General features: G+C 44.8%; 1 protein-coding gene across 5 annotated transcripts in view; it reads left to right on the plus strand.

Moving 5' to 3' along the window:
• Irf2 (interferon regulatory factor 2) overlaps positions 1 to 12,828 on the plus strand; it is a 107,618-nt gene extending 94,790 nt beyond the window's left edge. For 4 of the 5 annotated variants that reach the window (XM_036166669.1, XM_036166666.1, XM_036166667.1 and 1 more), the window contains 3 exons: positions 2,983 to 3,147; positions 10,232 to 10,278; positions 11,497 to 12,362. In XM_036166669.1, the coding sequence (XP_036022562.1) occupies positions 2,983 to 3,147; positions 10,232 to 10,278; positions 11,497 to 11,805 (521 nt within the window). In that variant the 3' untranslated portion in view covers positions 11,806 to 12,362. Of the gene's footprint in view, positions 1 to 2,982; positions 3,148 to 10,231; positions 10,279 to 11,496 lie in introns of all 5 variants that reach the window. The other variant, XM_036166668.1, reaches the window with a different exon arrangement.
• Positions 12,829 to 16,937: the final 4,109 nt, after the last annotated feature.

Consider the following 16,937-nt stretch of genomic DNA (forward strand, 5'->3'; position numbering starts at 1 on the left):
CTTAACCTGAGTAGAAACCAGACAATACCCCCAAATGTGCTCCTAAAGCCATTAAAACAGAAACGTACTGAAAAATACATCAGCTGAGGGCTGGAGAGATATTCTTCCAGAGGACCTAGGGTTCAAGTCTCAGCCTCCCTCTGGGAGGTTCACAACTCGGCTCCAGGGGTCTGATGCTTTCTTCTGGCCTCTGCAGACACTCACACACATGCCACATGCACATGTGTGTGCTCGCACATGCACACACACACAAGCACATACACACTCACACGAACACACACGCGCATACACACAGGCAAACACATGCATGTACAAATGCCCACACGTGTGCATGTGTATCTGTGACAGGGACTCACTATATATCCCTGACAGGCCTGTAACTCACTCTATAGACCAGCTGGCCTAGAACTCAGAGATCTTCCTGTGTCTGCCTCTCAAGTGCTAGGATTAAAGGTATGCACCACCATGCCCAGAAGATGTAAGTGTCTAAAAAAAAATAAATAAATACTGGGGGTGGAGAGATGGCTCAGTGGTTAAAAGTTTGTCCTGCTCTTGCAGAAGATCTGAGTTCAGTATCCGGGACTCACAACTGCCTGTAACTCGAGCTCCGAGGTAATCAGAAGCCTCTGGCCTCTGAGGGCTCTTACACTCATACATGCACACACGCATACACACTTAATAATAAAATACATCTTGAAAAGTGTGCTCAAAATTAAAAATAATTTGTCAGCCGGCGAGATGCTTTGAGTGTCTGAAACCAGAGCTGTTGACAGTAGATAACTTTCAGAGGGACTGGAATGCGGGCCTTTTGCCTTTGCCGAGGGATGGGAAAGGGAAGAGAGCACCGTGCAGAACCACACCGCAAGGTTGTAGACAAGGCGCTCTGCCTCTCAGTGACCAAGGTTCCTTTGTCTGTATCAAGATACTGGTGCTCCAGTGTGATGATGGAAATGTGAAAAGAACTTCCGTGTGTGTAAGTACAATGTTGGCTATGGTAGCCTTGTGCTTTGAGGACCTCGGGAAAATGTGTTAGCACACGACTTTCTTCCCCTCTACTAATGGGAGCTAATTTTCAGGGACATTTAATCCAATTAGCTGCTGACACAGTATACAGTCCATTCCATTTGCAGTTAGAACATAGCATCAGAGACATGGAAATGAAAAACATAGTGGACTCTCATTATTTACCCAAAAGAATGGTCAAAATAAAAATGGTAAAAACAGCAAATCCTGGCAAGCATGAGGGGAAATTAGATCACACTGACAGTGCTGATGAGAATGTAAACTATGCACCCGTCCCGGGAAACAGTTTGGCTGGTTCTTGGGAAGCTCAACGTGGAATTCCCGTATGAGCCAGCAATTAGACGCTTGGATGTTTATCCCAGAGAAATGGAAAAAATGTTTGCGGAAAAACTTGAACACAAATGTTCACAGCAACCTTGTCTGTGCTAGGCAAAGACTGGTGTCAGCCAAGCATCCTTCCATGGGTGGGTAGCTAAACAGCTGGAACATGTTCTCCGTCAGTTTGCAATAGTTACTCAACAGGATGTGTACACCAGCACTAGAGAACCGGCTATGGGTACACATGGCTTGGTGACTTGCTGAGGAATTATGCTAAGTGGAAAAAGTCAACCTCAATGGTTTGCAGTATGAATCTAATTTATTATTGACCCCAAATAGAAATTTTATTTTTAGGTTTTTGACCTTATTCTTTAATTATATATACATAAAAATAACCTGATGATTCCGTTTATTTTTTATTATTATTTTACTATTATTATTATTATTATTTTTTTTTTTTTTGGTTTTTCGAGACAGGGTTTCTCTGTATAGCTTTGTGCCTTTCCTGGAACTCACTCTGTAGCCCAGGCTGGCCTCTAAGTCACAGAGATCTGCCTGCCTCTGCCTCTTGAGTGCTGGGATTAAAGGCGCCACCACCGTCCAGTGATTCCATTTATTGTTGCTCATGTGTGTGTGTTTTTAGGGATGACCACTTGGTATTGGTAACCAGTTAGAGGAGAAGACTAGTCATTAATTACCTAGAGGTGAAGCCACGTGAGATGTCCCCCACCTCAGCTGGTATTGTCATGTTAAATTCTTGTTTAGACAACTATATGGTGGATATTTCATCAGTACATCTTCCTTGTCTTATCTAGAAGAAACAATCTCACAGTAGACTCCCTGGTCCTCTGGCTCTTACAGTCTCTCTGCCCTCTCTTCTGTGATGCCCCCTGAGCCTTAGCAGAGGGGGTGTGTTGTCAATGTATCAGTTGAGTCTGGGTACCTCACAGCCATTTGTTTCCTTCACCAAAATGAAGATTTTAGCTTAAAATATATGGAAGCAGTTTCAGCGTATTTAATCCATCTTCTCAGGGTTCGGCAGTTAATGCTATTAAACTTGCTAGACTCAGGGCACCATGTCATTGTTCTGATATTTTGGACAGTCAGACACATTTAGATCAGGAAAGGTATGAAAAGGACTTCCCCTTTCCATTCAGCCGGAAATGGCACAGTGGGTGGATTTTTGTGTTTTTTCCTTCTTGTGAAGGTTTGACAATGTCTGTCTGGACCACAGAATCCTGAAAATAAACACAGCACTTTTTGGCAGAGCAAGAGCAGAAAGCAGTACTAGGTTGGGTTTAGAGAGTTAGGACATCTGGCCTGAGAGTGGTTTGGTCAAGATGAAGCCTGAGCTCTTGGCCATGATTGAGTTTGAGACTCAGTACACTGTTACCACGATGCACTGTTAGCAGGCATGCAGGGGATACGTCTGGGCCAACTCATTGCAGGCTACTTCTCTGAGACATTAACTCCGAACTCAAATTTGGTTTTCAGCTTCCTGGCTGGTGACATGGGAAGGCCTGGAATCCGAACCCTAGTTGGCAGCCTGCCTGATCTGAGGAGGGTTTTCTGTTTGAGGGTGGGTGCTATAATCATGAAGTGTAGAGGCTCTGAGGGATGATGGTCTCCTGTCCTTTGAAGTTGTAGGCCAATCCCATCTGGACAGCAACATTGAAGATCAAGAGATTGTCACTAATCCGCCAGACATTTGCCAAGTTGTGGAAGTGACCACTGAGAGTGATGACCAGCCAGTCAGCATGAGCGAGCTCTACCCTCTACAGATTTCTCCTGTGTCTTCCTACGCAGGTAAGGGGAACAAGAGGGGGACTTGGAGACTGACTAGGAAACAGACCGCCAAGGCTAGCATCACCCTGTTTCAGCCCACCACAAGACATCTCTGTTCTGTACTAGAAATCATTATTGTGGAATTATTCCTACTCTTACGTTCTTGACAACATCTTGGACACCTCTGTTAGAAGTATTTATGGTATTCCTTTTCTTAACGGTGCATTTTATGGTTCATTGAGGACTACAAATAACATTTCCTGGGTTAAATGTTTCATTGTCATCATGATCATACAACAAATGATACAGTTACTGAGACCTGGCAAAGACCCGATAAGGTGTGGCACATAGGAGTTCAAATTCACTTGTATTTGCCTAAGTTAACAGACTTTGGGGTCAGAGAGGTTTGATGGCATCTAGATTTTATTAAGGTGGATAGGGCTTTAGAAATCATCTTTTCTAGAGTCTCTCTGTTTGTGGAAGTGAAAGAACTTTCTCAAGGTCCCCTGACAATAAGTGTCCTGGTCAGGATTTGAACTCAGCCTTCAGCTTTGAGGTCATTGCTAGATCTAATCCATTTCACTAGTGTTACTTGCCCCTCCCTCCTCCCCTCCTTTCCTCCCTCCCTCCCTCCCTCCCTCCCTCCCTCCCTCTTTCTCTCCCTCCTTCCTTGTTATATAGTGCTGCTTCTAGCTGAACTGGGTACCTGAGGTCATTTCTACTCCAGGGGACTGATCCCATTGTTGCAGAAATTAGTTGAGGCAGAGTTACAGGATTAGACGCAGACTGAGAAAGTGATGGATCCTTCTGTCACCAGAATTACATCATCTCACACTGCCCCTCCAGACCATCTCCATTTGAGCTTTTGGAATGAAAACCACAACTAGGAAACCTCAATTCTGAGTCAATGTTTTTGCTTGCAACTATTAAGAAAAATAAAAAACAGAGGCCTAGGCATGGGAAAGGCCAGTCAGCTCTAGCAAACGGATCATCCTCTCCCCAGGCCTGTGTGCATGTTTTAGAGGCCACTCAGGGACAGCCCAGACTTGTGTGGCAGAGTTCATCCAAACATCAGTTGTTTCTAAATTATCAGCAAATCAGTTAACCTCATATTCCCCAGCTGCCAGCTTTCTTTTTTAATTTATATTTTAGTGGTGGTAAAATACTTATCTCACGAATATGCCATTTGCTAAGTGTCCAGTTGAATGGCTTTGAGTGTGTTCATAGTGTTACAGCCTTCACTGCCACCCACCTCCAGAAGTCTTTCATCTTCTAAAACTAAAATGATGCACCCGTTAAATATGAACTCCTCTACCCGAATCTTGAGAACCAGCAGTCTATTTTCTGTCTACTCAGTGGCCTCTTGTGAGCAGAGTCTTGCAGTCTCTACCCTTTTGGGAGTGGCTTATTTTACTTAGCGTACATCATAACTTGCTTTTGTGTTAGGGGCATAAAAAGAATGTGAGAATGAAGGTTAGTGACAGGAATCCTGTAACCTGCCAAACAACTTGTCATCAGTCAGACGTTCATCAGACATAGTTTGAACTCTTACATGTGTCCATCTCTTTTGTCTTTGCCAGGACCCAATAACTATATTATTTGTTGTATGTTTATTGTTCTCTGGGGATTATGCTAAATGCTTATAAGGGTTTGTATTGATTGACTTGCTTAAATATCAAGGGAATAAATGTTATTCTCTCCTCTTCCAAAATAAGGACTCTAAGGCTAATGTAAGTCTAGGAACGAAAAACTAGTAACAGATAAATCCATGTGTTCTTAGATACTCACCAGGGTGCTACACAGGGTCACATAGACTCATTTGATTGTCAAATGACCAACCAGAGGAGGTAGACAAAAATCTTTATGCAAAAACAATGGTAGCATTAAGCACTACAGTATTTTATTTTGCTTATATTTGCAGAGCTAAGGCTAAAGTCATGGCTTTCTTCTAAGTCACCCAGCTGCTGTAGTTGTTAAACAGGGTGTCGGGCATGAGCGGTGGAGCCTTAGAGCAGATGGGTCTACCTGTTTGAGGTTTTCTTGGGGATTTTGGAAAGACTGTCTTGCTGTTCTGTCAGTAGTGGTATTTTGCTTTAGCAGAGGCATCATCCTGAGAACAGCTGATGTATGGAGAAAAATGAAAATTTCCTTTCCCGTTCTGAGACACTTGCATAGATTTCAAAGGACGGTTCTTAGCTCCAGGGCAGCACAGCCACAGCATGGATTTCTGTGAGAGGCCAGCTTTTCAACCCAGTATTTGGTTCATTCCATTGTTTTCGTTGCCAGAATTCTCCAGAATCTCATAGAGGGAAGCTTATTGGATGGAGCCAAAATGTTTTGCTGCTGGTCCTTTCTAGACTTGAAGACATGTTACAAAGTTCTCTATTACTGACCATGGCTAGATCAAGTCTTCCAGGGTTTCTCTGTGTAGCTTTTGGAGCCTGTCTTGGAACTCACTTTGTAAACGAGGCTGGCCTCAAACTCACAGAGATTCACCTGCCTCTGCCTCCCAAGTGCTGAGATAAAAGGTGTGCCACCACCACCCAGCCTCACCTTTTGATTTTATGTTCGTCAGTAGCATAGGCTGTTTGCTTATTTTCATGATAGAGATCCTTTGTGCAGACTGCTCATTCAAATGTCAACCACCTTCATTCTCCTGCTCAGGAACCTGCTATTTGGAGGCTGTTGTTGAATATTTTTTTTCCTCTAAAGATCACTGATATATCATCCTAGGAATATCACAAAACTACATTCAGCTTCGCAGCTCTGTCTTCTACTGTATTATTTAATTGTCAGGCTAAGAAGGAGCTGAGGCAGTGTCTTTGGGTGGAAGGAAGTGTTTGCATTGGATACTTTAAGCTGACAGACAATTTTACTTTGATAAAATTTTCAGAGTGGGGAAGTATGTTTCAAAGCCTGGGCTAGAGAAGCACTAAGGCATAGTCCTTTTTTGTTGTTTGTTTGTTTGTTTATGTAGTTATTTTTGCAGTGCTGAAGATCGAACCCAAGGCTTTAGGGCATGATAAAACAAGCACTCCACCACCGGCCTGTATGGCCACGCCCTCACTGTATTTTGGTGTGGCTGTATGTCTCATCTTCCTAGGATTTGACTAGATGTTTGGTTTAGTAAAAGGAGACCATCATGGTAACTCAGAAGAAAGGAGGCAGAAAACAGGTCTGTGTAGGAAGCAGAGTAAGATCAATTGGTTATATACTCAAGAGAACAGAGGTTGTGCAGGTAGCCAACCATCATTCTCCCGGGAACCATATCATATATATGTAGTGAATGAGGCAAAGGTGTATTGGCATGGAGACTAAGGTTTGGATTTGAGCTGCTGAGTGATTGGTTGCATCTTCTAGTGAACGTAATTGAGGAAATTATATGGAAAGAAATCAATGCTAATTGTACTTTGTTGAATGAGAGCCTTCCAGAAAACATATCAGATATCACATAATATAATAATGTGTTCCATAAAATGTATCTTCTCCTTCTCCGTGATGTGCTCGAGGTGGTTTGGCAATATGTATCTAACAGGCAGATGTTAGAACCTGGGCTGAAGTGTCATGCTGCTAGAACTGGTGCTCAGGAAGAGCCCTTGATGTCGTCGGATCTGAGTCCAAATTACTTCCTTCCCTCTGAGCTGCTTGTAGGAAAACAGGCCAGAAAGGTTTAATCATTTCTTCATGTACCTGCTACTACTCTGTAAATATTTCAGCTTCTTCAGACCATGCTTGCAAAGCAGCTTCAATCTTTTTTACCCATTGTATTGGAAGTCAGTTTGAGAAGGATCCAAACTAATAAAAGGGGGAAGTGACATAATCCACATTGACATTTTGGCAGTCGCATTGATCTGGAAGCCGTGGCTGCAGTGAACTCATTTGTCATGTAAGGAGTGAGTCTGGACATGGCTATGGTGGAGGAACACCAAGAGAACAGGAATGAGGATCTGGAACCAGCTATTAATAAAAACTGCCATTCATCTAAAAGCAAACTTTGGGATCCTCAGACGGGAGACCCAGGTACCTGCATCTCCTCGGCTGAAGACTCTCGAGGCTGTTTTCTCTATAGGAATCAGAATTATAAACCAGTGTGTTAGTCAAACTCACATTGCTTTAAAAATGAGGTAATCAACTTTAAGAGACCAAAAGACTTCATGGCTCACGGTTTCAGAGATTTCAATTCATAGCTACTTGGCTCCGTTGCTTTGGGCCAAGCAATGGCACAGAACGGCATGGCCAGAAGCACTTGGTGGAGCTAAGCTGCTCAGACCATGGTGGCTATGAAGAGAAAGAAAGACAGGAAGAAGCTGGGGGTCCCAGCGTCCCCTGCATCAGTATTGAGTGCAGTGACTTCACCTCCTAGAGTTTCCAACCCATCCCAGCATCACCGTCATCTGGGGACCAGGTTTTCAACACCTGAACCCTTGGGAGACAGTTAAGATCCAACCTTTACGCCCAGTTCCTGAAGTGGAGAGGCTCCCTCCGCATCTACGTCAGAGACAGTTGATCGTCATTTAGAAATGAGTCTCTCCAACTGGCATCTGTGTCAGCTGAGAAAACAAGGGCAGAGGACGTGTGCCGTTCCTGAGCCACAGCTTTATTCCTCGAGTTGCATGCTGGGTATTTACAGGAAATGAACGTTCTCATCCCCTACCAGGTCTGTTCAAAGTCTTACCAAAGAGTTTGGCCTTGCATCTAACTTCCAAACCCTCCAGAAACTGTGGCATGAGCTTGTGGGATCCCAGAACCTTGATGTTGACAGCTCTGAACCCTCTGCTTCCCAGCGCATGCCTGATGGCTTTGTGTGTTTGCTTTTCTTCGAAGGGAAAAGGCACAGATGGATTTATGGAGAGTCATTAGGAGGAGGGGGAGCTTGATGCACGTGGAAGGAAGCGAAACTTTGGCTTCAGAGCACAAACAAAGCTAAGCATGAAAATAGAAAGGGGACCTTGAAGTTTTGCCAGCAGGAAGGCAGTCTCCATGCTCTGTTTGTGACTCTGGGATCCAAAGTACAGTTTTGTTTTTTTTCCTCTGCTGACTCAGTCTGAGACTTGGCCAGTTTCTCAACATCTCCATTTCTCGTTTTTCTTCTTGGGAGTGGCGGCGGTACTGCCTCCCCTGGAGGCTGGGTTCATGTGGCTTTTGTGTTTGGAGGGCAGTTTCCTTTTCTGGTCTTCACTTACTTCTGCCTGAAAACATTCCGGGTGCCTCTTGTCGGATAGTCTCAGTAGTCCAGACCACTGTCAGCTAAGACCTAGGCTTCCTCACGGCATCTGTGCCCCCTATATGGGGCTGTTTGGGGGCACAACATTCAGAGTTGGAGGAACAAAAGATCTGATTTTTTGTCAGTCCATGATCATCTCCGAGGCCTGTCTGAAGTCCCTGGAGAATAGTGGCTGGGAGTCATGCAAAAAAAAGCCTTCCAGGGTGAGACTTGTGGATCTCACATGCTCGCTGTCTGTTTAAGGAACACACTGGGGTGCAGTTTGTCCATATGCTCTTTCACTTGATCTATGTGGGGAGACCAGTCTCTGGCCAGTGATCGGAATAATGCAGAGGGCACTGGCTAGCCTGGAGCCATTGGACCTTAGTTCTGCTATCGGGTAGGCATGCAACTGGAAGCTAATCTCCCTCAGTAGTGGCAGGGTGGGAGAGGGTAGAAAGCTCTAGAGAACATATTGCCAGATGATAGCAGCTGCTTTCTGACTTAGGATCGTTGTAAGATGAACAGACCTGTATACAAAGGCTCTTGCCCAGCCTTGCTGTACTTCTCTAAATGCTCAGCTCTTATCAGTAAAATAAATGATCCAGACAAAAGGACCTATGAGAGTCTGTATTTTAGATCGTCTACTCTCTAAGCATTAATTTTGCAGTGGCAATGAACAGTGGAAAAAAAAAACTGTTTGGTGTCATTTTTTTAATTTGTGAAGCCTAACAGACAGATGATATGTAATCATCAGTTGCTGAATTTGACTCTGTTGAGTCCAGCCTAATGTGCAAACTTAGTCGTGAGTACCAATGATATTGCGGGCACTGTGTGTGTCAGCTCTGTGCTGGGCCTTTCTAAACACCCAAACACTCTCTCACGTACTCATTGTGGAATCCTCTTTGGAAAGCGGCGGGTAACTGTAGCTCACTGTGGTTAAGAACTTTTCTCTGTGACTCACAGGTAGCAGGTCCAATCAGGTTTATAATGGACCAGCTATAGCCCTGAAGCAGTATGACCATACTTAACACAGTACACAGTTACTACCTCACAGTCTCTGTGGGGTGGGAATCCAGGTATGGCTTACCTGGATTCTTTGCAGCAGAGCCTTGCTAACCAGTCATCAGGTATTAGCTCATCTGGGAGACAAGTGTTTAGCCACTGGTTCAGACAGCATTGGGCAGAATTGAATTCCTTGCAAGTGTTGAACAGAGATCCCCAGTTTCTCGCTAGCTTTCACCTAGAAGCAGCCCTTAGCTTAAATGTGCCATGTGGGCCTCCCAAACACAGCCAGCAAAGACAGGTTAAATCTTAGATGGTGATACGCTCATGCTCATGTTTATATCTTTACTGTGTTCTGTTGGTTCAAAACAAGTCACAGTTCTGCCCACACTGAAGAGGATAGGCCCAAAGGTGGTAAACTTGGAATGAAGGTCTTGGGGCATCTACAACATGCTGCCATCTGCTAAAACCCCAGCAGAACCGGGATCTCTATAAATCCAAGGGAGGGGGCAAGGAGAGATTCAGGAAGACTTCTTGGAAAATTTCACTGTGTCGGGACTTCCTGTGACAAAGGGGATAGACTAGATGACAGTGTGTGGCATTGTGGACAGAGCTTCATGGAGGAGAGGATTGCTCCAGTGCTGTACCCCGGGAGGCAGGGGCTGTGGCAGCATATCCTCTCCACTCAGCTCCAAAGCCCACTTCCCTTAGGGGACCAAGCAGAGAATGGAAATTCACTGGGCTTGTCCCACTGGAAGTGTTTGACCTCCCAAAGTGGAGGGAGAGGGTGTGTGTAGTTTCATATTTCTAAAGTGCTGGCACAGGTTTTCAAGATACTTCCTGAGCCTCCAAAATAGCTTGAGCAACAAGAATATTTCTGTTTTTCTTTCTCGACAGAAAGCGAAACTACCGACAGCGTGCCTAGTGATGAGGAGAACGCAGAGGTGAGCCAGCTTCCCGTTGCCTCTTGTTTTACTTTTGGATCTGTGTGTGTGTGTGTGTGTGTGTGTGTGTGTGTGTGTGTGAGAGAGAGAGAGAGAGAGAGAGAGAGAGAGAGAGAGAGAGAGAGAGAGAGATAGACAGAGAGACAGAGAGACAGAGACAGAGACAGAGAGACAGACAGAGACAGACACAAGACAGCGAATGAATGTACATAACCTTAAAATTTACCGGAGCTTTTTATTCTGAATTGTAAAATGTGGTCCTGAGCGCTGCATAGGAGGAAGGGAATAAAAATGTGGCCCCTCAGAAAGAGAGGTGAATATGACATGGTTGGAAGAGAGAATGGAAGTCAAGGCCAGGAAACATTGATATTCTTATGGCTGTAAACATCCTGCATTGCCAACAGGAATAGAATGGCCTGCCCAGCCCAAAGCAGTGGACCGAAGTAAGCATCAGGAACAGCTAGCAAAATGATCTTCACATAGATCAGTTCCCTCCTTGAGTGGTCTGCAGGAGGCGGGTGTGTCCAGTCTCCAGTCTCCGCTCCCTGCCAAACCACTTTGAGCTTCTCTCTGTAGGCCAGGCTCACACAATGGCAGGAAATGGCTGCAATGTTGATGGGGAGAAAAGGGGGGTTGGAGAAGAAGTTGATGTTTGGTTGAATTCCTACTATTCCAAGGTCAGGAATTCTGAGAGAACAGTTAGGCGTCCATGCTGGTGTATTTTATGATCTGGCTTCTTCAAGGACGTTACCTCCTTTTCTGCCTGGCAACCGTGAGGCCAATTGTGGTTCAGAAAATGTGGATCTCAGCCCTATCCACTTCAAAAGCAATCAAAGGGCATTTGCTGATTGTTCCTAAGCTCCTTACTCTCCTACTCTGGAAACTCAGGGTAACTAATTAGGTTGGGCCATCCATTATGGTTAGAAACTATGCAGCCTGGGCACCAGGAGCCAGAAGCCAAGTTGCCACCTTATTTTGTGTCTTTGCAGAATAGTCTTGGCCAGATTACTGGGAGATAGCATACGGGGATTATTTGAAAAGTAAGAGAAGCCATTGCATTGTATGTGGTATTCAATGGAAAGGAAAAGACTGTGTGTGTGTGTGTGTGTGTGTGTGTGTGTGTATGTACACATACACACACACACACACACACACACACACACACACACATATATATATATATATATATATATATATCCTGATTGTTTTCTCTGAAAGGGGAAACCACACTGGCGGAAGAGGAACATTGAAGGCAAACAGTATCTTAGCAACATGGGGACACGGAGCACCTACCTGCTGCCCAGCATGGCGACCTTTGTCACTTCCAACAAGCCAGATCTGCAGGTCACCATCAAAGAAGAGAGCTGTCCAATGCCTTACAACAGCTCCTGGCCTCCATTTACAGACCTCTCTCTCCCTGCCCCAGTGACCCCCACACCCAGCAGCAGTCGGCCGGACAGGGAGGCCCGGGCCAGCGTCATCAAGAAGACCTCTGATATCACCCAGGCCCGTGTCAAGAGCTGTTAAGCCTTTGACTCTCTCTGGTGGTTGTTGGGATTTCTTAGCTTTGTGTTGTTATTTGTTTGTATTTTATTTTTCTCTCTGATACCTATCTTAGACAAATCTAAGGGAAAAAGCCTTGTCAATAGAATATTGATTGCTGTGTCCAACGCCAGGGCTGGGGCTTCTTTTTAACTCAGGACTCCAGCCCCTTGGTAGATGCGTATCTCTAGAACCTGCTGGATCTTCCAAGGCTACTCCCTCAAGTTCATGGACCAACAGCCACACGGGCAGTGGAGGTGCTGCGTTGCCTACGGTCAAGGCCAGCATGGTGGAGTGGATGCCTCAGAACGGACGAGAAAATGTGAACTAGCTGGAATTTTTTATTCTTGTGAATATGTACATAGGGCAGTACTAGCCACGTTGCAGTCTGCTTCTGCACCTTATCTTGAAGCACTTACAATAGGCCTTCTTGTGATCTTGCTCTTCTTCACAGCACACTCGGAGTCCCCTCTGTGCCCATTACCCCACGACCCACCCCTTACCAGCCCAGCCCATCCGATCCCAGCCCACTACCCATCCAATCCCATCCAATCCCAGCCCACTCCCCACTCCCTCCCTCCTCAACTCATCCAATCCCAGCCCACTACCCACCCTTCCCTCCCCAACCGATCCACTTCCAGCTCTCTACCCACCCTTCCCTCCCCAACCCATCCAGTCCCAGCCCACCCGGTTCCTTATCTCCTTTTCTCTCCTCAAAGGTAATGTTCCACATATTGGAGAAGGAGGAGAAGGAGGAGGAGAAGAAGAACAAAATTAGTTTCTTCACAGCTGTCCCATTTTAAGACTGCTTGAAAAAAAAAATCTTTCTAATCTGCTATGCTTGAATGCCACGCGGTACAAAGGAAAACTGTCATGGAAATATTATGCAAATTCCCAGATTTGAAGACAAAAATACTCTAATTCTAACCAGAGCAAGCTTTTTTATTTTTTATACAGGGGAATATTTTATTCAAGGTAAAATTCTAAATAAAATATAATTGTTTTTTATCTTTTCTACAGCAAATTTATAATTTTAAGATTCCTTTTCTTGTTTATCAGCAGTTGTTATTACATCCTTGTGGCACATTTTTTTTTTTTTTAATTTTGTAAAGGTGAAGAAAAAAACTTTTATGAGCTCATGTAGCAATGAAATTATCCTGTGGATTGATAATAAATGAATATGATATATAGTTACAATTTTTAATGGGTATCACTCCTGGCTTTATCTGTGTCTGCTTAGATTTCAATCATGGATCAGGGCTGACAAAAGGTTTATTCTTGGAGACCAACATGCTTTCCTTTGCTGACCATGAGAAGCTTAGGACATTCCTATGGTGAGGCTGCGAATAATTTCCTCTTCCAAATGCGCACTGCACTGAACCCCTGTTGGAATGTCCCACACGAGTTGCCGTTGTTGCTCATGTCAGTTGTGCCCAGAAAGGGCGTTTATCACAATCGCACATGGTAGCAGTGGAGACCTGAAATGAAGGCCCTCTGCTCAGGTGACCCATGCAGCACAGAACCAGGATGCTGGAGCCCAAGTCTGGAGGATTTCTGAAGGAGTCTGTTCCCTAGTCTACAGCTCTCTGCTGTGAGCAGACTCCCCTCATGTCAGTGGGTTTTCTGTCCTCATCCATAGGCTTAGATACATAACTCAAGTTTGTGTTGTGTTACATGTCTGGGCACAGATAAAACACTTTTAGAAATGAGAAATAGTTGTGTTCTACCTTTCTGTTCCTCTGTCTTCTCAGACCTGGGCCCTTTACTTGAAGGCCCTGCTCTTAAAATGTAGGACTTCGAGAACCCTGGTCTCTAGCACCTATTTGGAATTTGTTTTCTCTCCTTTTGAATTATCTCAGTGCCTTCACATACACACCTTGGTATTTCAAGGTATAGCCCCGACCTTGAGAAGGTTATCTCCCTTACCTCCCAAGCTTCCTCAGAATACTGAAACTTAGCTGCTTCCCTACCACCTTTAGGGGTTATGAAAAGATCGCCAAGTTAATGTTTGAAAGGTCCATTCAATTTATGAAAGGACAAAGGGCTCTTTTTCAGTCTAGCTCTATGTGTGGCTGCAGATACAACCAGCGGCCATAAAATTACCCTCCCTGAACACGAATCACCGGAAACATGTTACTGTTTGGTGAGTTTGAAATGTCTCACACAGGTGGCCCGTTGTTTCTTTTCAGAGCACCTTTGTAAGGAGTGTTTATTTTCATTCCTTAGGAGGAATCATAAGGTCCTCAGAATATGAGCCCTCCCCTTTGGTAATTTATATTTTAAAATCTCATTAACCGCTCTGTTTTTGTTTTGTTTGCAAAACAACAAAAACCCAGTAACAGAAGTTGGCCTTGGCTCACATTGTGATCAGTGGATCTAGGATAGCACTGACCTTCTGTCTGCCCTCCCTTCTGTACCATCAATGAGCCCTGTAGGTCCCAATGCCACGCCACTGCCTTAATCCATTCCTGTGGCAGGAACCAGACAAGGCAGCCAAAATCAGGATCCAGAGATCCGCCTTTTAGATGCTCAAGATAATATTCTATTGCCAATGAGACCATAAAAACAGAACGATGCCTAAAATATCCCCCTGGAAGTCTGTTATTTCTAAGTCACACTTGCCTGTAGTAAAGGGAAACATGTGAGTTACACAATGCCTGGGACAGACAAACAAGCCAGATGGACAGCTCAGGAACAGGGCGGCCCAGACCTTGTTGTTGTCACTCAGAGGAAGTGCTGGGGACACGTGATTTATTGAGTTGGCCTCTGTGTGTGCTGATATGGTTTTTATGATGGGGCTGGCTGTGGGTGTGTTTAAGTAGCAATGTAACTGCCTTTTGGACAATAGTTTCCATTCTCTGGAGGTCACACCCATGGCAAAGTTCCTTATACATCTGTGATCTGAGAATTCATTAACACAGTAAGGTAGGGCTCACCAAGCACCTTGATGTGACTGGCTTTCACAGAGCTGTTTGGGTGCCTTAAATAAGTCTGTCTTCAATGATAGCCTTCTTTCTCTATTTAGAGGCCAAGGGCAGTGTTCCATCTGTTGGAATTTATTAGGTATACGTGGCTAAGAAGTGCAAATCCTTCGGACACCTAAGCCCTAAAACAATCCTTTTTTTGTTGGTGCTCCAAATGCAAACACTACTATCGTGTAACCTGCTCCTGAGGTAGAAACTTCAGGAATGAGGAAGATGAATGATTTGGTTTCAGGATTCTGAGTTTTCAAGTTGATGCTTTTCAAAGTAGTTGCCATGTGAATGAAAAAAAAAAAAGTGTTAAGCCCCCAATGGCCTCTTACCCCTACATCTGAGATGTGAAACATTAGCCCTTCCATTGGCTAGAGGCTGTCCTTTGATTGTTGAATTCATTAGGCTTGAAAAGCCCCTTGTCATTTTAGCTTTGGACAAACAGGTCCAGACGAGAGGAGGAAATCAAAACCCAAGACTTCTGCCAATTTTTTCCTGATGACGGACACAAAAAAACTAGGAAATGGCTGGCAAACAGATAGATGGGTCTCTGGCATGCTGGGGTAGAATATCCAATGCCTTTACTAGTTTGGGCTTTGGAAAGAGTATGGGGGCAGAAGCTGGTTTTCACTAATTATATTCAGCCATTTCATCCTGAAACTCCATCTCTTGGTATAACCTAGGGCCAGGATGAACGATCAGAGCCATAGGGATGGTAACCTTACCTGCCAGGGAGCCAGGGTGTGTCGCCCCCACTGTGTCCCAGCTGCAGCGGACTCCTCCTCAGGGATGTCACAAGTGTTTTTTCTCTCTCTCACGAGACTGAAGCCTCTTAAGGTGGTGTCTCCACCACATTCCCATTCTCATAAGTGGCACAAGGACGATATCCAGAGATCATTACTCCAGCATCTCCTACACCATACCCCACCACTCCTAATGTTAAGAGGACATTGTCGGTCCCCAGCTATGCCCCGCAGCAATGACTTGGATACCAGCTGTAGACCTGGAAAAGGATCTTGCCATGGTTCTGTAGAGCTTTGGGTGGGAAGATATCAAAAAGTATGCATAGTGGTAGAGAGGGTTTCTTCCTGAAGCTGGCTGGCTTCTGTGCCCCTGCCTAGTGGACACAGAAATAATTCTCTCCAATGGCTTGGGCATTGCAGGGCCCTGATGTGATCATAAATGAGGGTTCTAAAGAGATTTGCTTCTGCGGCCATTCTAACAACAGGTGCCGAGGCACTGTCTGAAAATGGAGACTGGGAGGAAGGAAGTGGTCAGGCCTGATAGCTGGTTTTAGCAAAAATGTTAAGTCTGTCCAAGAACTTGGTTATGCTGTGCAAGGATCAGGGGGAGGACCATTTTAGAGTTTACATAGTCTGGGGGTGCAGCTCAATGATCGAGTGCTTCTCTGACATATGCAGGACCCTGTGCAATTCCCAGTACCTTGAAAACAAATAAGTAAACAAATAAGTAAAAAAAAAAAAAAGGTTAAGAATTTCTGTAGTCCGGCAAGACCACGTTCTAGGACCCGTTGGCATGCTTCTTTGGACAGAAAAGCAGAGAATGTGTCCTGAGCCTCTAAGTAAGGATTGGTGACTTTTTCCATATCTCCTCTATAACCACGTTCAGACAGGTTGCTGGCTCTGCGGGAAATATGGTGCTGGGTTCTGTGAGTGCTGTTGGCTTAAGCTTCCCTGGACAGTCACACTCACTGGTCACACCCAGCGGGTTTGAATGACACAACCTTTTGTGCAGGTCCAGGAAAAAAAAGTCTGCACCACTAATACCTCTAAATTCCAGTTTTGCTGAGAAGAATATGTTAAAATTGGAACCCCTAACGTGCATCCACACAAACTGTCAGAGGGAAAAGACTCCATATATCTTCCGTCTGATTAAAGCTTGGATCGTCTATCTGGGATTGCTCCTGGTGCCCCCAGATCCCCCTATGGCATTTAAAGACAATTTAAATCCACATATTGTACTGGGGATGTGCCTGAAGTTTCTGAACAATGTAAACAGCTAGTTAAGAGTGATTCCTATGGTTAGTGATGAGCCAGGCTTTATCCACTCTGAGCATTAACACTGACAGTTATTCTCTGTAGAGCATGCTGTTCTGTCTGCCAACAAGTCCCCTCCAGGGCTATA

Source organism: Onychomys torridus, chromosome 17, assembly GCF_903995425.1.
Source record: "Onychomys torridus chromosome 17, mOncTor1.1, whole genome shotgun sequence".
NCBI lineage: Eukaryota > Metazoa > Chordata > Mammalia > Rodentia > Cricetidae > Onychomys > Onychomys torridus.